This window comes from Python bivittatus, unplaced genomic scaffold (genome assembly GCF_059951505.1).
Source record: "Python bivittatus isolate LINGU-HERP-01145 unplaced genomic scaffold, Pbiv_v1 ctg000530_np1212, whole genome shotgun sequence".
Taxonomy (NCBI): Eukaryota; Metazoa; Chordata; class Lepidosauria; order Squamata; family Pythonidae; genus Python; species Python bivittatus.
In genome coordinates, this window is record NW_028277085.1 from 11415853 (window position 1) to 11441394 (window position 25542).

A 25542-nucleotide genomic window follows, 5' to 3' on the forward strand; every position below is an offset into this window, starting at 1 on the left:
CCTTGGGTGGGGACAAGGATTAGCAAAACTTGGGGGAGAGATAGGCTTAAATACCCTTTTTTGGGGGGGGGAGAAAAAAGGGTGGTCAGAGAGAGAGAGAGAGAGAGAAAGGAAGAATGAGTGCATTCACACGACATGCTTAACCTGGGTTTTGCATTAACCCACCACTAAACCCGGGTTCTGCATTAACCCATTTTCTGAAGATGCATGATTCATTCAGCACTGAACTAACCAAGCTGGCTGGGTTTGCCCAGCGTGCTAAGCCACAGAACCACGGTTAGTGTTAAGCAAGCACGGCAGTTTGCATAAGTGCGTTTGTTTGGTTTTTAGCTGGCTTGGTTTCAAATGTTTTGTATGAATACGGCCTATAGATTGGGGGGTCTTTTCTTTAAAGCCCCGTGAGAAGGCAAAGGCATTCAATTAATCCTTTAGAGGAGAGGAAGATGAGATCAATTGTGGGGAGGGGGTATCCTTTGGGGATGTGAGGATAACCTGGTTTTGTTGGAGGAGGCAATTAGAGTTTGTTACTTAGGAAGGAAAAACTACTTTTTAGAAAGGGGGAGGGGAAACATAGGTATGATTAATGGAGCAGTGTGTTGAGTAAACTTGGCTCTTATGGCTTGTTCAGCAAGTTGTGATAAGAAATCATGGTTTATTGTCTCCTAGTAAGGCAATGTGACCAGCATGTGGGATGCTGGCATGGAAAATATTCACATGAACCTTAATTCTAGTGCATGCTGTTTCCTGACAGATCTGAGCTAGCCGGGAAATCAGGCTTGTTCCCGATCCCGCTTGCTCCTGGTGAAGATGAAACGCCTGGTATGGAGAATCCCACTAGCAGGTCCGTCCTTCCTGTGCAGAACCCGGGCGTGCTCATCTGGTTCCTCTGCAGGTCTCCAGCTTCAGGAGAAGGTGGCTCCAGATACCGGTGCTCCCCTCAAAGAGCAGCGCGTGAATCCTCTTGGCATCCAGATGCTCTCGAAGGGTCTTCATGAACAGATTTTCCGGGGTGCTCAAGTACATTATGCAGATGAAGACATTCAGAAGAGCATAGAACACTTGGAGAAACATGACCTATGGGGCAAAGAAACATCCACCATTCCTGATGTGGAGTTGCAGCTTCCCCAGATGTATGGAGCCAACATAGATGAACACTTCTGCATCTTGGCCCAGAAGCAGAGCCTCCCCTATCTGGAGGCTGCTAAGGAGCTTATCCAGCATGACATCCCACCAATGCCCACAGAATGGGCTTGGGAAGAAGGATGGACCCGGTATGGACCTGGTGGGGAGAGGAGAACAGTGGATTTCCCTGACGAGCGAGCCGTGGTCTTTGACGTGGAGGTGTGCATGGAAGAAGGACATTGCCCCACACTTGCAGTAGCTCTTTCATCAAATGCTTGGTAAGAAGTGGAGCATTCTGGAATTAGAGTGAAGTTCTTGGGTATTAGGATCCTGTTCTTGTTCCTATTAAATGTTGAATAGTGTGTCAGCTGTCCTGTCTGCCTTTAAGAGCTTTATGCTAAGCAGAGATTCTACAAATAGAATTTTTTCTGATTTGTTGGGTGGTCAGGCTTCACTTATTGAATTTTTTTTTCCTGTGCTCCAGCTTTTGAAAGCATCTGGAAAAAATGAGTCATAAGTTTATCAGCTTTGAGAAAAAAGAAAGAATCACAACCTCTAATTCCAAACTAACTTTTTTCCCTATCACATTTTTGGATCCTCTTGTTTGATTGCACCAACTCTGGTCTGAGAATCTTTGCAGTGTAAAAAGAAACCAAGGTTTATTAGGTAAGCCACAGTTGTTAGACTTGCACAGCCGTAGTTTGCACCCCAACCTTGGCAGGTTCCACACAACACGCTAAACCAAAATGGAAAAAGCTATCATTTAGAGCCGTGTCAGAACCAAGCCTTAGATAATGTGCTTACAATTCAAAGTTTACTGTAGAGTTAAGAAGAGTTATAATTTGAATTAGACCTTGTTCACTCAGAAGAATCTCCTTCTTGATTTACTAAGACTTTTTTCATTAGTAAGTATGTTTTGGATTATCACCTTAAAAAAAAAGCAGTTGAAATTGAAGTGGATGTTGAAATACCAAAAGTTGGGGCGAGTTTCACAGAGGTGCTCCGGATTGAATTCATTTGTTATCTTTGCTCTGCAGGTTTCTTTTTTTCTGAAATTATTAAAAAGAAAAAAGGCAGATCCAAAAAGAAAGTGAGTCACAATACCCCCTCATGCATTAGTAACAGTGTTTTAGCTTGGTGAGTCTTCAGTTTTCATATCCTAAGCCCCCCCCCCCAATCTTTCTGTCAAACATCCTGAATCCTACTCTGATAGAAACAAAACCCCCATTCTTCCTAAGAAGGGCATTTATATGTTTACAGGCATTAAGTTACTTATTTATTATTAATTGTGTTTATATAGCCACCCATCTTAGACAAAGTAACTCTGGGCGGTGTACAACAATAGCATTGATTATTGTACTTAGCATTGATAGTTCAATGTTACAGACTGACTTAAAATTTCAGTGACTTCTCCTCTGTCCTGCCTAGATGACTTCTGAGTGTCGCTTTGTGTAAATGTACCACCGTTTGGAAACTCTGCTTTGGGGACCCAACGGCTGAGTATAGTAAAAAGGGATCTGTTCTGGTTCACAGGTATTCGTGGTGCAGCAAACGTTTGCTAGAACAACGCTATAGCTGGTCTAGCCAGCTGGGTCTGTCTGATCTCATCCCCCTGGAAAACAGCAGCAGCCTCAAAAAGCAGAATGGGGTGGAGAGGCTGGTGGTCGGCCACAACGTCTCCTTTGACCGTGCTCACGTTAAGGAACAATACCTGATCCAGGCAAGACATCACTCTCCATTTCTTCAACTTGTATTCTTCTCCTCTGCACGATTCTCATGGTGGCTTGAAGGAGAAAAGGGTTGTGGCAATGGGTAGCTTGGCTGATCTTGAAAAGTTAAGTGGGGTCAGGTCTGGTTTGTATTTGGATGGGAGACCACCAGGAGATTCTAGGGCTGTAGGCTGGACTGGGAAAATCATCATCATTATCATCAGAGAAGAACTTTGTTATCTAGGTAGTTTTCTTGGCAATAGCAAACTTCCTCTGGAAGAGAGAGAGAGAGAAAGATTTTAATTTCCCAGTCCATGAATTCACCAGGGGTCAGACTCAATTTGTTATCACAGCCACAAGCCATAACTTTTAGGAAAGTATAATAAACAAGGGACACATGGCTTTTGTTTCTTTGTATGTATATTGAAATTAATATTTCAATGCCAGTCCATTTCTGCGGGCCCTGAGCAGAAAGGAAAAAAAAACGATAGAATTGTAATCGGGTAACCTTGAATGAAAATAAATGAGAGAACAGCACCATCCGTCCAGGGGCAGGGCAGATCTTAACATCCTCCAAATGCACTAACAGGCAGCTATGCTTTAAGAGTCCTGTGAAAATTTGGTGGTGGGGGGGTGGTCTGGATGTGTGAGGACAAGATGTTTTATAGAAGGGGCCAGTGCTAAAAAGGCTTTGTCACAGGGGCCCCCATGTGAAAATAAACGCTTCTCAGCAGCATAGCACAGAGCAGAAAAGTAATACTGAAGGGAGGGGAGGCTAAGAAACCAATAAGAGAGATGCTTATTTTTTTCTTACTAGCTACTTTCCCTGTGCAACTCCCTTTTCTGCCACTTTTCCTGCTGTCTGTCCATCGCAAAGCAGAAAAAAAGCTGCAAGGAAAAAGTGGAAGGTATCACGTAAACGCATCTCTTCCTGTTTTTGAATCTCTTCCCTCCCCTTTCTACTCCGGTGTTACTTTTCAAAGGAGAATCGGCAGCCGGGACATCAAGACCCGCCTTGCTCTGGCCCAAACCGAGGGACCAGAATCCCATCAGTTCTAAGCTATGGCCTGGCTGGGATCCTTCCAGAAAAACCTGGTGGACTCCTGCTGGAGGCTGGGTTCATACGCAATACTTTGCCCTCATGTGGGTTAATGATGGGTTAGTTGGGGTTGGCCTCAGCTACTGTGGTCTGTTGAACCAGGGTTTATGGTGGAGATTTCTTTGAACCTGGCTGTTGCAGCATTCAGGAACCCGAATGTACAATACCGTTGTTGAATTAGATGTGGGCTGGCCACATCGTACATCTGATGTTCCAATCCACGTTGGTTTGTAAGGTGGCATCTGAGAGATGCTCCCTTTGACCTTTCCAACAACTCTTTCAGGGATCCCAAATGCGATTCCTGGACACGATGAGCATGCACATGGCTATCTCAGGACTGACCGGCTTCCAGCGCAGCCTTTGGAAGGCAGCCAAGCAGGGCAAGGGCAAAGGGCAGCAACAGGTCCAGCGACACATCAAGAAGACCCACAGCAAAGAGAAGGGACCCATGGTAAGTGGGTGCGGTAGGGATCAGGGTCCAATTGCTTCTGCAGCAGAGCATCCTGACTCTGGGCTCTGACCTGAGGCATTAGGTGCATTCTTGGTGCAGCTGGACCTCAAAGCAGGCCCAGTGCAAGGGACATAACTCTGAAAGGGGTGCAGGCAGTGCGTTTTTGGACGAGCCGTTGCATTCAGAGTTTTTCCTTTGCTGGATGTAATCAAATTCTTTGCAGCCGCTGTTTTAAGACTCAGAAGTCTGGCGGCCGAGCATTCTTTGGAATCCCCTTCTTCTTAATGCAACTTCTGTCGATCCGTCCGTTTTTTCTCATTCTTTCCATTGAAGTCCGTGAGCCAAGAAACAGGGCTGTATGGCTAAACCCCCAATAGTAACATAATTTACAGGGTTGTCGTTTGTAGCTTAACGGATTCGTTCTATCGACTAGAATAAAAGGGCTCAGTCCACAGGGTTGTTTTCAGTCCTAAACCTTATTCTGCAAATAGGGTCCATGGCAGTTATCCTTTGTTTCCCTAAAAAGGTCCCAAGAAGACTTGCAGGAGGTGACACCACCTAAACAAGAAATGGCTCAGTTGCATTCACACATTTACATAGTTATTGAAGACATTTGTTTTCTGGGTTTGCATAATATATTGAAATGGGATGAGTCTGTACAACGAGCTAAGCCACAAAAGACATAACCAGGGTTAATATTAACTGAGCTTAGTTCATTGTCTGAAGGCATCTACTTGATCTCTACCAGTCCCGGTTAAGTATGTTGCATCCTGTATACTTAAGTTACATACTTAACCATACTTAACTGTAACAAGCCCACGCGAGCATTAGAATACCTAGCTAGAGTAAAACAACCCCCAAAAAATGAATTAATTTTTTTACCTGCATGCAGGGGTGTCCACAGAAGGAGAATATGAAAATAGTCAGGATGGCAATCACCTGATTGAAATCTGCCCCCTTTTTTACGTGTAAAGATCACATTTAGTTCAAGTCTGCCTACTTCTTTTAAAGTCTCTCTTGGAAAATGTTTCCCTTTTATTTTTTTCCTGCAAGTTTTATTTTAAACGGGAGAGGAACATTCACAAATAGGACTGCCCATCTTGAATACTGTTGATATTCTCCATTTCCTCTGTGTTTGCAAGGGAGTTAATCTGGTTATTTAATTCTGAGGGTTAAAGCTATAGGGGAGAAATGGGCCATGATGACCTGAGTGGATGGTTGTGTTTTTATTATTTATTAAATTAATATGTTCTCCAACTCCCAACGACTCTACCTTCTCTCCTCATGGTTTTTAATCTATAGATTAGTTCCTTATGTTTCTTTTGCTGTTCTTCCTTGCAGATTGCCTCCTGGAACTGGGTGAACATTAGCAGCATCAACAACCTGGCAGATGTACATTCCCTCTATGTTGGAGGCCAGGCATTGCAGAAAGAAGCGCGTGAATTCTTTATCAAGGGCAGTATGGATGATATCAGGAATAACTTCCAGGTGGGAAGAGAATCTTTGGAATCTCTCTCTCTGAGAACAGAGTTTCAGGTAGTAGGGCCCAAGAAAGGTATTTGCATTAAACAAAGAGCTCAACTCCTCACTAATCAGGAGGTGATTTTAGGGTAGATTAGCAAGTGGCTTATGGTCTAACTTTGAATAATTTTCCATCCCTTATGTTTCCCTTTGTTCAAAGGAGCTGATGAATTACTGTGCCCTTGATGTTCAGGCTACTTATGAAGTATTCCAGGAGCAGCTTCCTCTTTTCTTGAAAAGGTGAATTGTTCGTTGGGTGAAAATGTGTTGAAGATGCGACTCTGATGTTCTGGGTTAGCTACAAATCTTAGGTTGACTTTGTATAGCGCAAGGAGTTAGCACAGTTTAGTTTCTCAACTGTTTGGGGAAAATATTGGTAAATTTACCTGGTCCTACTTTACTACTTGTATGGTGGTAAAAATGATGCTGCAGAACCATCAGTGATGCTATCCTATAGGAGAGAGAAAAGAAGGACTACATTACATGACATTCCTTCATGTTTTGGATGGGAAATATGTGCACAATTTCCCAATAGTTGATCTTCATTAATGAACTAAACTGGTTCATCAATTAAGAACTGCAAACCTATTTGGGCATTGGTTTGCAATGATAAAGTGGAATAGGAAAGTTATAAATTAATTAAAATGAAGTAAATTTCCCCATGTGTGTTGGAAAATTGAGGCAAAATAGTTACATCAAACCTCCTAACAGGTTCTACTAGTAGAATTCTTGCCATGGTGGGCAGCAAAAGTGAGAAGAGAAAGAGCATTCATTGCAAGAATCTTTATGAGCAGTGATGGGGGTGGAGAGACATAGCTTCTAAGAAATGGTTGGCCTCAAATGCTCTCCACCGGTATTTAGAAGTGAAATGTTTGGCTTTTGCTAAAACAGTAATCATTCATCTTTAATAAAGCACTTACTTATTCTCCATGAAAATGAATAGCAACCATGGTTTTTATATGGGGGAAAAAAGATACATTTGAGGATGCCTAGGTGAAAGAGGCAGTGAAAACCCAGCCTTTGAAGCCACTCCAGGTTTACTCTATAGAGGACCATCCTAGATTTTGTCCATTGATTTTACTTGGTGTGATAGGTTGTTAAAAACTCTCCTTGCTTGTAAGGTTATCAGATACGTTCCATGTAGGCAGCATCGTCCATCATCTACCAGCTTTCGGTTTTCCACTTTGGGTTAGCTCCTCATTTCTCTTATTCCCTATCAGGTGTCCACATCCTGTGACTTTTGCAGGTATGCTAGAAATGGGGGTTTCTTACCTACCTGTTAATCAGAACTGGATGAAGTACCTGGATGAAGCTCAGGTCACTTATGAGGAGCTGCAAAAAGAGATGAAGAAGTCCTTGATGAATTTGGCAGACGATGCTTGTCAACTGCTTCATGAGGAGAGGTACTGGTCATTGATAGCATAGTATAGTTACCAGGCCTTAAACCAGAGTGACACTGTTTGCTAAAAACATGGGTCTTGGAATTTGGATCTCAGACAAGCAGCAGTAGGGTGGTAATGAGAGAAGAAAAATGAAGGAGGGAATTGACTGTGCAACTATGAACCTTCTCTCCAGTTTGGTTCCAGCTTGCAGAATCTCAGATGAAAAAAGAAGGCAGCTGAGGTCGGATAAAGAAAAGCAAAGCCTCATTTTTTGTGTACCACATCCTCCTCCCAGCCTTTCAGCCTTTCCCTTCTGTGGAAAACTGAATTTCCAGCTCATCATCTTGCCGAAAATTCAGTCCTAAAAATTGGATGTTGGCCCTGTCCTGGCAGAGGAACATTTTCCCCCCAAAGAAGGAACACAAGATGACAGAGATGAAAGTCCTGTTTCATGGCGCTGGAAATTACTTAGCAAAGGAATGGAGTTCTTGCTGTTCTGGTGGCATTTAGATAGATTGGAACTTCATTGATACGATGTGGAAGGATTAGAAGAGAGTCCTTTCTATGACCATCTTTTACCTTTAGAACTATAAGAAGGTGGCCCACAGCCATGCTATGTGGGAAAAATGGAAGCTGTAGGGAAGGCTGAAGGCAGCACTTACCAAACCTGGCTCAAAAAGCTAAGCAGGGATATATCTGGTTAGTACTTGGATACAGGACTGTCAGGAAGTCCCAGGGCTGTGCGCTAGACTGGGAAGCATGAAAGCAACATCCCAGAAAAGGCACTTCTGCACTGACCCAATATGGATAAAAAAATCAACTTTATTTAATGATGGTCAATGACCAGGAAGAACTCTGTGGAGGTGCCCATGACATTGTCAGGAGTTGAGCTTAATTCAAAGAGCTTTGGGGCGGGGGGATGGGGTGAAAGTCATACAAAAGCATAAAAGTCCCTTACATGGGGTCATGATATAATATAACCTCTGTATCTCTCTGCCCTGAGCACTTAAGGGAAAGTGGACTCTGTATACCATTTGGATAGCTTCTAGATATCCCTTCCAGCAAACTGCTGGGTGCTAGGACCTGGATAGCTGCTTACGCTTAATGCACTGCGTGTAGTCAACTAAAGCGCAAAGATCCATGAGTTCAAATCTTGGTAGAGGGTTTGAATAACATCTGGCTACCCACGTCTGAAGAGTCTCAAAGAGGAAGAAAGCGGCCACGTGGTGCTTTTTGGTTGGATGGGCTGCTTTAGAGCTGCATCATGCAAATGGGAAGTGGTTGTTTGAATAATGTGATGGAATGGAATTATGAAGGCCAGGCTCAGGGAGATAAGCATTTTCTTAGCTCCCCAGAAGAGCGTGGGAGGAACAAGAGGATGAGACTGGCACCTCCCTGAGGAATTCACACTGTTGTGGCTGGAGGACTCTGGGATCTGGGGTCTCAGTCTGGGAAGATTCTTGCTAGAGGTTGTAGCTAATAAACATAGCTGGACTGAATTTGCATGGTCTCTTGGAGTTCCTTGGGCTAGGCCTGACAAATAATCTCTCCTTGGGGCTTGGTCTGTTGTATCCCAACAGTTACAAAGATGACCCCTGGTTATGGGACCTGAAATGGGACCTCCAAAAATTTAAGCAAAAGAAAACGAAATCAAGTGGGAAGAAAAAGGAAGATGTGAACGAAGAGCCACCAGAAGCAGTGGAAAAAGCCTCTCCGCTGGAGTGGCAGGAAGGTAAATGACCATTTATTGATCAGATGGGGGGAGAGAGTAGATTTCCCCCCATTTGTGTAGTTGTGTGTTTGATCTCTCTTCATGGCCAGTTCAAGGTTGTAGGCAGTCCTTGGCCCAGAGTTAACTTTCTGACCACCTTTAGGTTCCTGCACACTGCACTCACTGGCTGGGATCACACACTGTGTTCAGTTGAAATAGTGTGTGTATGTGTTTTGCTTTGGCATAGTACGCTGGTGTAGCCCAACCATTGTGGTTTGCACACCATTCTTAAGGATGAATGCAGTGCATGAGCCCCACCAGTGGTAGGGTGATTCTGCAGAACAGGGTTTAACAAACTTTGCTTTAGTATAATAGGTGAACCAGTTTCACCTTAACCATACTGTAATTCTCCTTGCACTGGGAAGTCTTTGAAATTTGCTTTCTGGATGAAAGCTACCAAGGACACAGATCTCCATATACATTCCCACACACTCATTTAGGATGAGCAACATTATGCAAAGTGCAGAAAAAAATAAGATATAGTAAGCAAAAGAAAGTAAAAGGCAGGAAGTAAGAGAAAAGAAATCTAGCTAAACCTAGGTTATATCAACAGTATTAACTCTACCTTCCTATCCTTGATTCTTTGATTTTGCTTGCATCCATTCATACGTTGCATTTTTTTTTTGCTTCTTTGTTTAAACTTCTCACCTTCCTCTTGTTGGGAATCTCATCAACCCCAGCCTCAACTTCTTTGGTCACCCCCTTCCTTTCAACCCATTTGCTGTTAAATTGGTCTATAAGCTTTGCAAGACACAGAATTATTGGGCAAGATAGATTCTGAGGCTCCTCGAGATCAGATAAGATATGGTTAAGACGATTTGTGTGCTGCTTGAACATTTTTGTGTGTTGCATTGTTATATTGTGAAAACAGATCCTGGTCCTCCGACCGAAGAAGAAGAACAAAGCCTTCCTGCCAGCCAACTGGCTCTTCAAAGTCTAAAGGAGACTGTGGTTTTGCAGCCAAAGAGAATTCAGCACCTCCCTGGTCATCCAGAGTAAGTTGCTAAAGAAATGTTTCGGGTGGGTGGGTGGGATGGATGGATGGATGGATGGATGGATGGATGGATGGATGGATGGATGGATGGATGGATGGATAGGATCACCTGAAACAGCTTTCCCCAACTTGGTTCTTTCCAGCTGTGATGGATTTCTGCTGCCCTAATGCCCAACCAGCACAGCTGGGTCTTTCCTTGCCCTTCTCTTCCTAGATCTCATAGAAATGGTGTTCATCTAAGTCAATAAATAGCAGTCCCAGAAGAAAAATATGGGCAAATAGGTTTGTAAGTGGTCTTCATTATCCAGCTGGTGGTTGAATGTCAAAGTTGTTTGCTTCCTCCTATGTAGGTGGTATCGCAACCTGTGTCCACGGCTCAATGATCCTAGTTGGGCCCCAGGACCCAACCTTGTCAGCCTTCAAATGAGAGTGACTCCAAAGCTCATGAGGCTCACTTGGGATGGCTTTCCATTGCACTACTCTGAGAAACATGGCTGGGGCTATCTTGTGCCAGGAAGGAAGGACAACCTGTTAGAGGATGATCCAGATGCTGCATTGCCCACCTGCCCCTTCAAGTAAGAAGGGATTTCTGGGGAAGTGAAATCCACAGAACTACCCCCCGCATGTTGTGAAACAGAAGCATAACATTTAATACAGTGCCATCAGTGTATTTGTGTTTACATCTCACACAAAGAGTTTATAATTACAGTCTAAGCTGGAGAACAGCAGAACAGCAAAGGTGGTTTGGGAAATGTGGTAAAGCATGAAACTGAGCAAGTGGCATTGCAGTGGTGGTTCTGTGACACCTACTTTCCCTTTCACAACCAGATAGATGAACATAATGGGGTGAGGATCTGGCACAGCAAAGGAAGATCTACCAGCAGGAGAGAACGAAGTTTATTTTGTGTGGCTTGCAGGCCCAGCCTCTGGTGTCTTTTAACCAAAGCAGTTAAAATCAGGTTCCAGATGCAATCAAAAGATCATGCCACTGCTCAGATTTTCAGTGTGAACCCAGAAGAAGGCTTGTTTTCCCCTCTGGCTGTTTCTTGGGGAATTTATTTGGAGTCTTGACTAGAAGGTAGTTAACCTTCAACTCCCCAGTGAATTATCCTGAGATAACATTGATCAGGATTGGAGAAAGGTCTCATTGGCCAGAAGCCCATGTGCGACTGAGACAGCTAATTGTGTCTTGTCTTTCTGCAAGCGTTGCAGGGACATGCAAAACCAACTAATTTCATCTTAAATCCTCTAGGTCATCCAGGTGATTGCTGTGGTGTTGTATTAATGACAAGCAATGGGCATTACAACCAAATTCTGTTCAGTATGTCAAGGCCCTTGTAACATGTCTACAAAACCAGTGAATTTAATTACATGCTACTTCAGTATAGTTACAATATTATGCCATTATTGTCTTTGCTTTTTATTTGTCAGGCTTCATGTTGCTGGGTTTTGACGCTAATAAAAACTTCATTCATTCTAGTTTGCAAGAACTGTAAAAATGAGAAAATGCATTGGCAAGCTTTATATTGTTATCAGGTGCTATGGAAGTGCCAGATACAGATGGTTCTTGAAGGAAAACCCTATTCTTTCATGTACATGATCAGGTCTAATGTGTCTGTTCTCTATAAAGGTGATTCAATAATAAGAATCAAGAAAGAGAATTGTACATTTCACTAGGCGAGGCATGATTATAATTCTGCTGCAGTTCAGTGCTTGAAAACTCTTATTTTTGATAGGGTTATAGAACATCTGTATCGGGAACATTGCAGGGAGAAAGGCAAGGAGCAACCAGTCTCCCTCGACAGCTACCTGGAAGAAGAGTTCTTAACGGAAAACGGTGATTTTTGGGAAAAGGTACTAGTTATCCTCTCCAAGCTGAGATACACAGTTTTGTGATAGTATGCGCTGGATTGCACCATGTCAGATATCAGGTAGAAGAAGTCTTATTGGATTGTTTACATACATACATACATATGAATTTTTTTTATTAAGAATTTTGATTATAATAGTAAAATCTGATACAAACTAAACTTAAGAGAATTGAGAGAAAGAGTAAAAATACAAAGAAAAAGAAAGAAAAAAGAATATAATAAAGAGAAAAGAAATATATAAAGAAGTGACTTTCAACCTTCATCAAGTATAAACAAATTTAGTAACACTTTACCCTCTCTAAAGTTAAAAACATATATCCCTTCATCCCATACTCCATCTCTTATCTATAAACAAATCTATAAAACATCCTCTTTTCAGCCCTGGTACCAGCAGAAAGTCCATACAGGGTAGTCAGTTAAAACAACATACGTGTTTTAACCTTGATCAAATAAACCAACTTTATATTCCTTCCTTTTACTTCTAACAGTCTTAATGTTTAGTTTGTTCAAACATTGTCATAGGATTTGATTTCTCTTCACCCCATCGCACAGAGTTCTTCAAGGCTTTAACAAGCCTCTTTTGTAAATCCAGTAGGAAAAAATAATCCAGGTCACTCTCTTGGTTTATCATTTGTGTTTCCGTTTTATGTTTTAAAGCCTCAGTCAGTTTGTTTTGTAGATCCAGTGAAGCATCCTTATCTAAATCATTCTCTTGGCCTGCCAGTTATAAATCTACTTTCAATACCATCTCTATATTGCCAGATAAAATTTGTTCTGCATCTGACATTTCTTCAATAACATCTTTTGGACATAGTCTGTCCATAGAAGGAGACATCATTACTGAAATTGTAGATATTGTGGCTACTATTTTCTGATTCCATTCTTCAAAAGTCTCCTTCAATATTTTTATTGTCATATCATTTTATATCATCTGATAGGGCTATATATCTTTCCTCTACCGAAAATCTTTAGTCCCCTCTAAAGTTCCAGTTTTTGAAATCACAAAATTCCTTATCTGTGTTACGTCTTATAAAAACCAAAACAGGATCTATTTCCCATGAGAAACTGTTTGTACTTTATAATTAATTCCAAAATCTTATTGTAAAAGTTTCAATATTCCAATTTTACCTGGACCCCTAGTCTGTTTATCTTTCTAAGATCAAAGTCTTATTTAGCTTTTTGCTGTTTGTTTCAGATTCTTTAAATTCTTAGGCTTATGATTAAATTTTTCATTAGTTCAGGATTGAAGGCAGACTCCCCCGGCATTTTCAAGGTTGTTGTTCCAAAGGGCTCTACTAGCGTAGAAGTAGTTAATGAGCAATTTCCAGGCTAGAAAGCAGGAGACGGTGAGTTCTAGTCCTACTTTAGTTAGGAAAGCCAGCTGGATGACTTTGGGCCAGTCATTTTCTCTCAGCCCAACACCTCACAGGGTGGTGGTTGTGGGGAAAATAGGAGGAAGGAGTATTAGGTACGTTCGCCACCTTGAGTTACTTATAAAAATAATAAAGGCGGGATAAAAAAAGAATTAAAAACTTTCCAAAAGTGATTAGAAAGTGAGGTTTGTGAACTTAGTGTCCTTTAAAAGTCTCTGTCATGGTTGTGAGCAAGATGGCTAATCCTGTCATCTCCTGGCACTCAAACCCGTGGAAAACTCTTGTCCTGCAGTCTCCGCACGAGGAGCAGCCATCCAGAACACACATGGACAATCTCCTGTCCTCTCCTTATCTGGAGAGGTTCCAAGGAACTGGTCTAGTCATCAGTTCCTTGGTCTTTGCTGTGGTCATCAGTTCTACTTTCGGAGAGCCATCTTCAGTTTGCTGTACCTCCCCCAGAAGCTTCAGGATTTCTTAGTGGATTGTGCTTTTCAGAGAAAAAACAACCATGCCCTGATTATAGAAAACGTGCATGTCAGGTTGGGTAAAATATTTGTTGGTTTTCTATATGCAGAGGGATCTTTTTTTTTAGATTTTGGTAAATGATCCTTTTGGTCAGATGTGAACTTGGAAGATAAGTGATGCTGCGAACAAATATAGGAGAAGAACAAGCTTCACATGTTAAAGGATTTTTTTTTTTTCATGTCAGCTTGAGTTGCTTGGCCATGTGGAGGTGGATACGGACGTGGATCCTGTAACCAGAGAACTGAGGCAGGTAATGGCCTATCTAAAGAAAGAAACTAATCATCACTTAATCATGTATCAGGCATGCTTGCGGGTCTGGGGTTTGGGTGGTAGATGGCCACGGTTTGAGTGAAAATTCAAAGCTGGATTTTCTCTGGGCTTGGCTAGTCCTGTAGGATGGGAGTAGGCTGTCTGTTTTATACTGAGAATTGTGTTCCTCTCAGACAACCCATTGAAGCCTGAGGCTACCTCTCAACAGTCGTCCCTTTGTTCTGCTCTCTGGGTTTAAGTCCAGCTAATTTTTATTGATTGATTGATTCTAATTTATGTAGCCACCCATCTCACAGATATGACTCTGGGTGGTTACAAATGCTTGATCCTGCGTTGGTTCTCCTGGACAGGAGGAGATAGAACTGGCGAAGAGTTCTCCTGAATACCACCACGGCAACGGACCTTACAATGATGTCAATATACCTGGATGCTGGTTTTTTAAGCTACCTCACAAAGTAAGGATGGACTTTGTGGGGCCTGTTTTTGTGTATGAGAGGGCAGGCCTGCGGTTCACTGAAGGCGAAGAGGAGAGCAAGCATGCCAACACAGGGAATGAGAAGATCACTTGTAATATCAAGAGGATGTGACATCCCCTATAGTCATCGCACACATGCCCCCAGCATTTGTCAGGGAAGCTAGTGACAATGTACATGCAACATCATTGTACGTGTGTTGCCATTTTGACACCCCTGCAGTTGGTAGCAGGCTCATTGCACCCCATCTCCCTTTCACTTGAGTGCACACTGTTTTTCATTTAGAAAATTTTCGTATCCTTGTTGGGTTGGGGGGGGGCATACAGCTGTGGTGCTCTTGATCTACCCAAACGTACATCTGTGCCATTGATGAGTTTTGGCCGGAAGATTTCTTACTAAGGCATCAATTAAATATCTTTTCTCCCAATTGGAGGGACAAAGGAAGGGAATGTAAATAAGAGGCACCAGAGTTTAAATTTGTTTTGCTGGCATTGCTTGTTATTGTGAAGCCTGGCTTATTCCCAGTTGTGGGGAGTGCAGTTGAGGATTGTTAATTAGGCATGGAAAAATGTTCTGCACGTGCAGAAAAAACCTAGGAATAGCTCTTAGGGATAAAATGGGTCATAGTTCAGCAATTCAGATCATGATTGGTCTGGAATAATCTCTGACACTCCCAGCTGAAAAAGGGATCGTAATTGAGAAAGACCTCCTCTCTGTGTTTGGATGTGAGGAGAAGTCTCCCGTCAGGAAGAAGCGTTGCATTTTGCTTGCAGAATCTGTTTTGTCGCTGGTCTCTTGAGCCAAAATAACCTTTCTTCCCTGCTCTTAAAAGGATGGCAGCGCCAACAATGTTGGAAGCCCATTTGCCAAGGATTTCTTACCCAAGATGGAAGATGGTACCCTAAAAGCTGGAATAGGAGCAGCAGATGGGACGCACGCTCTGGAAATCAACAAGAAAATCTCCTTCTGGAGAAATGCCCATAAACGCATCAGGTGAGCAGAGGAACCTCAGATTCAGTTATCTGTTTGCCTCGATGCCAGCTAACCCTAGTGTGATTGCTCGTCCTTTCTTCTTCTCCTTTTCCCCCTTCTCCTTTACTTTCCTTCTGCACAGCAAGAATTTGAACTCTAGACTCCAAATGTAGCCAGGTGTCCTCCTCCTGTTGTGAACTTGTGTAGGTTGCATAAACCAGTTCCAAGCTCTGTATTCAGCAGTGGAGGAATGTTGAATACGAAGAGAGGAACCAAGCTGGGGCAGCTGGAATGAGTTCCCTGTATTTGATGAACATTAGGCTTTGTGGGTGAATGCTGATAGTCCCAGATGGAGTTTGTACATGAGTTTCAACATCAAAAGAAGCTACCTTGCTTCGGATAGATGACTGATTTTGCCTTTAGAATATTCAGAGTGTTCATCTGTAAATCATGCAGCAGATGGTTTAATGAATTAATTTAATTTAGCAGACTACAGTGGTTTAATTCTAATAAGCTATCAGGGTATGATGCCCAGCACTGTCTAGTAGACTTCATAGTGAAATAGTGATTTGAACCCAGGCCTCTCTGATCCCAGGTCCATTCTACATTCCCTTGGTTTTGGATATTGAAAAAGGAATCGCGAATGCTTTTTTTCTGTGAAGGAGAAAGCTCTCCTTTTGTGGGCTGACAAAATGTCAAAAGCCTCGCCTTGACTGATGCTTATTGACTGTTATGATCAACTTGCCGTAGGGTTCAGATAGGCTAAGACCTGAGAAACGTGAGCTTGAGGGACTAGCAACTGTTGCTAACGTTTGCCACAGTTTTTCTACTTTCTTCCAAATTTGTTGGCAGGTTTACAGAGTTCAGAGGAGTGGGATGTTCTGTCCCTTGTACAGTGGTATAGAAAAGATGGTCCAGGTCTCCTCAATTTGGGGTGAGGTACCATCCAACAAGGTGATGTCCTCTTGTTGCCTAGAAGGGCAGGAACTGTATCATGAACATGTTAAGTTACAATAATTGATGTTCACATTGGGGGGGGTTTCTTGATTCTAGGTATGGGAGGAAAGACTTGGTCCATATTAGCAACCTGGGGATATGTGGAGGTCTAAATAAACTGGGGCTGCTTTAGCAAAGTTCTTCCTTTCTGGGTGTCGGGTTGAAGAACCAGAATATGCTCAGACAGGGAGACATGGGTTGATGAAAAACATTAAGTAACATTTTTGTGCTTTCTAAATCTAGTTTTCTGGCTCCTTCATCTGACAATTCATTTCTTTCTCCTTGCAGTTCACAGATAGTGGTGTGGCTGAAGAAAGGAGAACTGCCACGATCTGTGACTAGGTACATATAAAGAAATGTGGTCAAAATCAATATGCTTTATTTACACATCTCTTTTTTTAGCCAAAATTAGCAACCTCAGCTAAAACCCATGTAAAGGTATGCGTTTGGGGATAGGTTAGTTTTCAAATAACTATCACTTTTGGCTTGGATATTTACTTGTATTCTCAGTTTTAAGCTCTTCTCTCTAAGAGGGAATAGAAAATAATCATGATGATATAAATAAATAAAATAATCATGAGCTCACAGAATTAGCTTTTTAAATGGATTTACTGTTGCATCTTCTCCTAGGGGAAAGATCCATAGTTCTGTGGCTCCCTTGATGTTTTGTACATGGACGGTCTTGGGACTATCCAACTGGGGCCTCAGAACCTGGTTGGAGTTTACTCTTTCTAAAACAGAGCACTTTTTTATGCTATTGGGCAACAAAAACTTCAAGAGAATGGCCGTCTTAATTCACACACTGTTAACAAGTAAAGAAGATGGCACTGCCTTTGTTTTCTGGCTACTGTTGATTACTGTGTTGTGTTTTAGTTTTGATCTCTAAATATAGCAAATTTTTAACAGCTTATCATAAGGATGTAGTTATAGAGAGGAGCATCTAGTTTCCAAAATGCCAGTGTGCTACTCTGTCACCATCACAGTCACTGGGCTCTTATAAGTGATGGAAGAAAGGTGGCTTGTCAGCTTAGCAGTTCACCCATTTAGTAACTGCTCAGATTTTCTGATGAATAGTAATGAACAGTAAAATGTACACCATGGATACTGAAAGTGGGGAACAGGGAAGACTAGAAATTTGGGGGTTTGTGTGTGTCTGTGTGGAATTGAGGGAACAAGGGGATTTTTGTAGCTGTGGCAGCTTGGGGGAGGGCACTGTGCTCCTGTGGGTCAGCTGGAGGAGGAACAAGTGATTGGTTCATGGGACCTCTGCAACTTACTGTGATGTCAAGGTCAACAGAAGGGGAAATGATTGCAGATCAGCTTTTAACTACTTTGGGGTTGTAAACAGCAATGTGGAATCTACTTCATCATCTGCAGAGCCAATGATGGTGGCCTGCTTTGGTTTGAAATGGGCTTCTCACTGTGACCTTTTCTAGGCATCGAGACTATGATGAAGAGAATGATTATGGAGCCATCCTGCCACAGGTAGTGACGGCTGGAACAGTAACTCGACGAGCTGTTGAGCCCACTTGGCTGACAGCCAGCAATGCCAGGGTAAGACTGTCTTTTCAGATGCTTTTTATTAAACTTTTGCCCATCCCTGTTAGATATTCCTACAGTGGAGTTGAATACGAAGTAGGATGAAAACAGGTAATTGCAAGCAATGTTTCCACAATCCTAAGAGGACAGCAAACGTTTGAGATCCCTCCAAATGTGCAACAGGAACCTATTAGTGTTGCTTCAGACATGGGAGAAGGAGTGATTTCTTCTCTAAGCTATAAAGTTTGGGTTCAAGGCTGATTGCTCAGGCTGCTTTACCCTCCTATATGGCAGGTCTAGTCTTAGGTCATGTGGAAGAGTAGAATAAATTTGTTTTTTGTGCCATACACAATGCAAAATACAAGTGATCTATGCACATGTAGACCTGATAAAACAGCTGACTGATTGTCCATCTTGCAGGACAAGTCTTTCAGTTGAGCAAAATGATGGATAGAAAGGCACTGTCTTTTAATCCAAGCCCATGGACTGACTGAGGCTCCCTGAGAACCAAAATCATCTCATTTCTTGCAGACTGACCGGGTGGGCAGTGAGCTGAAAGCTATCATCCAAGCCCCTCCTGGCTACCATCTGGTTGGAGCTGATGTTGATTCCCAAGAACTTTGGATAGCGGCTGTCTTAGGAGAAGCCCATTTTGCTGGCATGCATGGTGAGTGCCATTATACCCAGAGGTTTTCTTCAGAGCATTTGGTAGTCAAAAGATTGTGTCTGTGACATGAACATTCTATGTGCTCTCTCTGTTAACAGCTCTTGATAGGTCAAATCACTATACCTTTGTTCTCTCTACTTTTGAAGGCCTCTTGTGTTCAGAAGCTGAATTTTGAAACCTATTTTAGTTAAGTAGATGAAAGAACTTCAGTGAGATTTCTGATTTGCTTAAAGCGAAGAGAGTAGAAAGGGCCAACACATAACGTTAGAAAACAGACTATCATTAGGCTAGCATCTAGGACTTCAGCTGACAATTTTTTCAAGCAAATGTTGCAGCCCTAAACACTGGAAATATCCTTATTTTTCGGTGTGAAATCTGGTTCTTGGCTCAATTTTGCATCCATGCCAACTGTTCTCCTTTTGATCCACTCTGCTCTGCCTTCTTTTATCAAGGCCACATTGAGGCTACCTTTCCCTTCCCGGCCCCCTTTACCCATTTTAAGGTTGCACCGCTTTTGGCTGGATGACCCTTCAAGGGAAGAAAAGCAACGGCACAGACTTGCACAGCAAGACAGCCTCCACCGTGGGGATCAGCCGAGAGCATGCCAAGGTGTTCAACTATGGGCGCATCTATGGTGCAGGACAGGCATTTGCTGAGCGTCTCCTCATGCAGTTCAACCACCGCCTGACAGAACAGGAGGCCAGTGAGAAGGCTCGGAAAATGTATGCTGTCACGAAGGGAATCCGGCGGTAAGGCTGCCTTGGTGAAGGAGAATCTCTGTTTTATTGAGTGATTGGTTGATTTGATTTGATTTGATTTGATTTATGGGCTGCTCCAATCCATGTGACTGAGCGGCTTACAAAATGCAGCAATAAAAATACAGAATATAGCTTCCAAAAGAGAATCCAGAGAAAATCCACCATCATGTAAACATCCCACAGCCATTTTAGCCCAGGGCCTAAGGACAGAGACAGGTCTTAGGGCTTGCTTAAACAGGGCCAGGATGGGGCTGTAAATCTTGGGAGGGTTGGCGTTCCAAAGGAGAGGTGGCATGACAAAGAAAGCCCATTCCTGGGTCTCACCAGGTGACATTATTTATTCTGTCTGACCATGTGGGACAGGCAGAAACTACAGGAAATAGCTAGTCCCGCAAATAACCAGGCCCTGTGCCATGAAGGGCTTTATAAGTGATAGCCAGCATTTCAATTTTAACTAATTCAGAACTGTCACATTGTGGGAACTGAGGCCACAACCTGTACTTCATTTTATAAACTTTTGGTCAAAGAAATAAACACCCTGGTATATTTGCAAACTTCTGATTTAAAAACTTGAACATTCACAGGCCAGTTGCAGGAATAATTTTCTTTTTGATAGCCTGTGCCTGCTAGGGTATGTGTTATTTGCTAATCCTGTTAGATCCTCCAGGAGTTCAGCAAACTAGGTCTTAGTCTTAGTAGGGGTGAGAGAGAGTGACTGGTTTAAAGTCCCTGAATAAGCTTCATGTGCTGCATGAAAAGGTCTCTAGTTTAGTACAGGTAGTCCTTGTTTAGCAACTGCCTCGGACAGTGACTGTTTGCAGTTATGACGGTGATGAAATAGTAACTTTATGACCAATGCCCGCATTTACGACCTTTGCAGCATCTCTTTCTGAGTCACTTGTTCACCATTATAGTTAGTTAGTAGTACATTGTCCTGTGCCTGAACCATTTTTTTCTTTCTCCTTTTCCTTCCCCCACCCCCAGAGAACAGACGCTCACAACTACTGCCTGTAACTAACAAGACTTTAATCGCTTAAAGCGTGCTAGGCAAACAGCCAGCACCAGAACATTCGTTTCGATGTGTATTCCCCATCTGTGCCAGCTTACTGTCTTGTAATCCCTTCCTCTCCAATGACTGTAGATACAAACATTAATTTCCTTCTTGCTAATTATCCCAGTGCTGGGGTGAGTATTCCAAAGGGAGGGCAGTGGGGAAAAAGGGCTATAAGATTTGCCCTTTTACCTGGCTCCCTTGTGAGTCAAGTTCCCGAAACCTTCCCTTCCATTTGGGCTCACTTGGCTGTTTGGGGTCCTATCCTTCTGACACTGTAAAGCAAAGGAAAACTGAAGCAAAATCATAAGCACAATTGTGATCGCATGATTTTTACTTAGTGACTGCTTCACTTAAAGACCAAGTTACTGGTCCCCATTGTGGTCGCTAAACGAGGACTACTGCCATTGTATTTCGCATCTGCAGGTACCACAAGAAAAGCTGTGCTCCAGAACTTGAGATTTTGTTTCAAAAAAATTGCCCCACTTTTCTCCCTTCTAGGACATCATTCATGCGTTGCATTTCGTGGCTTTGGCTCAGGGGTTTTGTAGACTGTTATGGGCATGGACGTTCGGTGATCATCCTGCTAGGAATAATTGAATTGCCCGTAGCTGTGGATGGCCTGTCCCACTCTTGGTTTTCCTCCTTTCTTCTTTTCTTGTAGCTGCCACCTGTCTGAGGAAGGAGAATGGCTAGTGAAACAACTGGGCATCCCAGTAGAAAGAGCAGAAGACGGTTCCATACCCTTTCAAGACGTGCGTCGGATACAAAGAGAAGCAACAAAACGGTAGGGGTCCACAGAGGGCAAGATTTGCTGCTGTTTTTTTCCTGCAAAAAACTACACTAAAGCTAAAGCTTGGGCTGTTGGCACTAAAAGGAAGCCAGTATTCCACGTCAGGATCATGTAAACTCAACACTTAACGCCTGTTAGGAATGCACACATTTTGCTAAATTCTGCCATCACTATGAAGGTCAGAATTCTTCGCACGTTGTCCCCAATGTCTGGTCATTGTAATCAGGCACCTTTGTGACTTCTGAAATTCCCCAAACGTTGGTGACCCATTTGTAAGCTTGCCTTTTCAGCCATGAGGTCTGGAAACCAGAAAAGAACTTTTCAGTGTTGTCATTTTAAACAGAAAGAGAAAGCTAAAATCTGGGTCTTGTATGTTTGCAACGTCTGTTCATTTTCCTGGGCTGCGTGTCTCTCCTGCTGCAATGCGGGTCTTCCTTCTTGCAATTCAGTGATCACCACCCAGAATTGTTGGGTCGGATCTGCGGTTGACCTCCCAATTCAGCAGCTGTGTGCTTCGTATTCTAGCTCTCGTGGGAAGAAGTGGGATGTGGTACGCCAGCGAGTGTGGGCCAGTGGGACAGAGTCTGAAATGTTCAACAAGCTGGAAAGCATCGCCATGTCGGAAGCACCAAGCACGCCAGTGCTCGGCTGCCGCATCTCTAGAGCATTGGAGCCAGCAGCTGTCAAGGGTGAGGTGAGAGAGATCCTCCTGTTCTAACAAGTTGATTTTTCAATTTGGGGGGCAGAAGTAGGGGCCTAGCTGTAACTGGAGACGTTGTCCTAACCCTCTCCATTCTTAGAGAGGACTCCGAACTCCTGCCAAAGGAGCAGCGTGTTTTCTTTCAGTTGCCCAAAGAGGGCTCTCTGGCTGTTGCGCCTGGCGCCTGGCCTTGTTCCATGAACGGGCACGTGGCAACATTGTGACTGGATTCCGCAGTTGTAACGGAAGAAAGTGCTCTCCAAGCACTTCTACTTCTCTACACATTTAGAATTGCAAGGAACCCTAGGAACTCATATACGAGGGGGTGTGGGAAAAAATGAGTTGGTGATCCTATCTGAGACTACTTCTGAATCAGATCACCTCCAATTTAATCCAGCGACTGTATATACTTTTACACATGCACAGATAGCCCTGTATTGAATTGTGGGCTTTCCAGATCAGATCATCTGGATTCACCTATCCACGTCAGAAACTCAAACTGACAATGCCAGTTAGATTGACTTGAACTGATGATTAGAATTGGATCTGACTGATCCGTTTATTCCTATTTATATCCCATAAATGTTAACAGCTTCCAGAGCTCCAAGCACCACTTGACATGCTATCAACCTCACCCCCCTCCAAAGACCAAAGCGTGGCTAATAAATTGGATCAGTGAATCAGTTGAGACCAGAATCCAGGAATGATGTAACTCTTAGGTTTATCAGAAATCTGGAGTGCCAAAAAGTGCTCTTAAATAACAAGCACGAGGCTGATTGAAAAAGTATTATCTGTTAACTTCTTTCTAGTTTGTGACCAGCAGAATAAATTGGGTGGTCCAGAGTTCAGCTGTGGATTATCTGCACCTGATGCTTGTATCTATGAAATGGCTCTTTGAGGTATTTGGCATTGATGGACGTTTTTGCATCAGCATCCATGATGAAGTACGCTACCTGGTCAAGAGCGAGGACCGCTATAGGGCAGCACTTGCCCTACAGGTCACAAACCTCCTCACGCGGTAAGTGCCGGTCCTGTCATTTGGCAAGCTCATCTTTGGGATACTGTTCCCCAAATCCAGTGCCCTTCAGATGTTTGGGGTTGCAGCCCCTGGACATCTTATGCTAGGCAGGAATTTTGGAAGCTGTGTTCCTATCAACCCTGGAGAACGCCAGCCAGGTTGGAGAAGATGGTGCAACTGGAGGGATTTGAGGGTGGCCAGAAAATTTCTTATTCAGACAAACAGGAATTTATTGGCGGAAATGTTCAGTTTAAAGAAGTTCAAGTGGCAATAAAAAAAAAAAAGAATTCTTGGAAATAAAGGCTCTGGGACCCCATAACTCAGTAGCTGTGTACTAAAAGTAAATATCACACTGACTAACAGACTATTTTGCCTTTTGATAGTCTAAACCCAATTATCTGGAAGATTAAGATCAGGGTAGTGTTGGAGTCCAATGAGAATCCATTATTCTCAAATCTTGGAAAAAAATTATGTTGTTTGAGAAAAAAATCTTTCTTTATAGTAATTGAAAGAATGCAGAAGATATGATTTAAAAAATTAGTCTCTCTTCATGTATTTTTTACCTATTACATATTTGTAGAATAATAATAGGACGATTTAAGATTGCATCATTGTCTTTACAAATCACTTAAAATTTGTGACATCTTGAGAACTGGAATGGAGAGGTGGGGGGATTTTCATCCGTCCTCATTTGTGGTACTTATATATGATCAGAACTAGTGAAAGAGTTTCAATGGCTGAGTTTTGGACATAATTTTCAATCATAGATTCAAGCACTAAACAGAACATTTCCACTTAATATATCAGGGTAAAAAAAAGAACAAAGCTCTTGATTATTGGTCTAGAACAGAGAATTATAAGGTAGTTTTCTATTTTATCTATCAAACAATTACCCATTGTTTTCAACTAGGTAGAACTTTTTCTGTGGGTGATTAAAATGTGTTTTTGGTTAATTGTTGATTTTTTTCCCTAAAAAAACACTTTCATTGAGGCACATGATGTAAATAGCGTGGGACTGTTATACTATGCATTTTAAGCAATTTATTGTAAAACTGATCAGAGAACCTACTCCAAAGGAAGGGATCCGCCTCTAAATGGAGCATTCACTTTTTTAGATGTATGTTTTCCTATAAACTCGGCCTTCAGGATCTGCCTCAGTCGGTGGCCTTTTTCAGTGCTGTGGATATTGATCATTGCTTAAGGAAAGAGGTGACAATGGATTGTGTCACCCCATCTAATCCAGGAGGACTGGAACAAAGATATAACATTCCCCAAGGTGTGTATCAGATTGTTACTGGTTTTCAGGGTAATACTTTGCAAGCATTTTATCTTCCAGTTGCTGGATAATCCTATATAACAAGAGATCGTAAGCCTTTCTCAATCTGGAAATCAACTTTGTGCAAGGCTTCCATCATCCAAGGACCATTTTGGCTGTTTGACTTTGCGCAGGAGTATCCTTAAGGAGAAACCAGAAGCTACGTGCATGGATTCTCATGTTCCCTGCAACGTGGGGAGAAGGTGTTAACTGTGGATAGTATCTTCCCTTATATTCTCTGACTTAACAGGGCAGTCCTGTGCATGGCTATGTAGAAGTAGGAGCCATTTAAACCCGGTGAGCTTGAATATCTGAGTAACAGGACATAGGATAAAATTATATTTGTTTCCACAGAAAGAAGATAAACTTACTTTTTAATAAGTGAGGCCTCCTATTCTGATGATGGAAGGAATGTACAAATATCAGGGCTACTGCTTCACTTGGCATGGCCCCTAGTTCCTGCTTTTAGAATTATTTTATTTTTTCTTCTATAGAGGTGTTAGCAATGATCAATTATTAGCATGTTGCTTGGTGGTTGTTTGGAAGGATTAATAGCCTTTATTTTTCCTCATTGAAATTAAGACTTCTTGATTTACAACTTGATCTGCTCTTGCATTGCCAGTTATATCAAACTCCTTTTCACCCTTCATCTAGAGCTAAGTAATTTTATCGTTTGCTGTCCAGAGAGTAGTTTAGAGTCAATTGTGTCATCAGTTTTAACTTAAGTTTCATGGAAAGTGGGTTACACTTTCATCATTCAGATGTTTTCATTTTGGCCCAGCATACTTGGTAAATCTTGAAATGGTTATAGAAAACATGGATTGGCATAAAGTGTGATGCAGTTGGGAGAACATCTAGATAACTCTTCCAAACTCGCCTCATTGGTGTTTCTTTTCTGTTTATGATAGTTGCATTATATCTTTGGTTACATTCCCAACTTGAGCACTTTTTTCTATTGTTTGTTACTTTTCCCAGCCACTGCCAATTCCTGCACACCTATGCTTTTTTTAATGGACCTACAAGGTTAAGTCTTGTCACACAAATAGCAACTATGCTCAGCACTGATATTGCTTTTTCAAGTTAACATGCATTTTAAAAAGCTTATAATTCTTTATTTTCAGAAATGCAGTTAACAATTTTTGTACCAAACGTGACAGCTTAAGAAACTAACC

The 25542-nt window shown here is 42.3% G+C and overlaps 1 protein-coding gene across 1 annotated transcript in view; it reads left to right on the forward strand.

Moving 5' to 3' along the window:
* POLG (DNA polymerase gamma, catalytic subunit) overlaps nucleotides 1-25542 on the forward strand; it is a 27819-nt gene continuing 2277 nt past the window's right edge. Inside the window, exons 1-21 of the mRNA XM_007433191.3 lie at nucleotides 1-1400; nucleotides 2656-2842; nucleotides 4214-4381; nucleotides 5723-5869; nucleotides 6063-6142; nucleotides 7123-7305; nucleotides 8865-9016; nucleotides 9927-10050; nucleotides 10400-10624; nucleotides 11786-11903; nucleotides 14003-14068; nucleotides 14439-14543; nucleotides 15394-15554; nucleotides 16818-16871; nucleotides 17966-18083; nucleotides 18600-18735; nucleotides 19238-19484; nucleotides 21209-21331; nucleotides 21863-22031; nucleotides 22847-23055; nucleotides 24171-24331. Coding sequence (XP_007433253.1) covers nucleotides 808-1400; nucleotides 2656-2842; nucleotides 4214-4381; nucleotides 5723-5869; nucleotides 6063-6142; nucleotides 7123-7305; nucleotides 8865-9016; nucleotides 9927-10050; nucleotides 10400-10624; nucleotides 11786-11903; nucleotides 14003-14068; nucleotides 14439-14543; nucleotides 15394-15554; nucleotides 16818-16871; nucleotides 17966-18083; nucleotides 18600-18735; nucleotides 19238-19484; nucleotides 21209-21331; nucleotides 21863-22031; nucleotides 22847-23055; nucleotides 24171-24331 — 3526 coding nt within the window. The 5' untranslated portion in view covers nucleotides 1-807. The remainder of the gene's footprint in view (nucleotides 1401-2655; nucleotides 2843-4213; nucleotides 4382-5722; nucleotides 5870-6062; nucleotides 6143-7122; nucleotides 7306-8864; nucleotides 9017-9926; nucleotides 10051-10399; nucleotides 10625-11785; nucleotides 11904-14002; nucleotides 14069-14438; nucleotides 14544-15393; nucleotides 15555-16817; nucleotides 16872-17965; nucleotides 18084-18599; nucleotides 18736-19237; nucleotides 19485-21208; nucleotides 21332-21862; nucleotides 22032-22846; nucleotides 23056-24170; nucleotides 24332-25542) is intronic.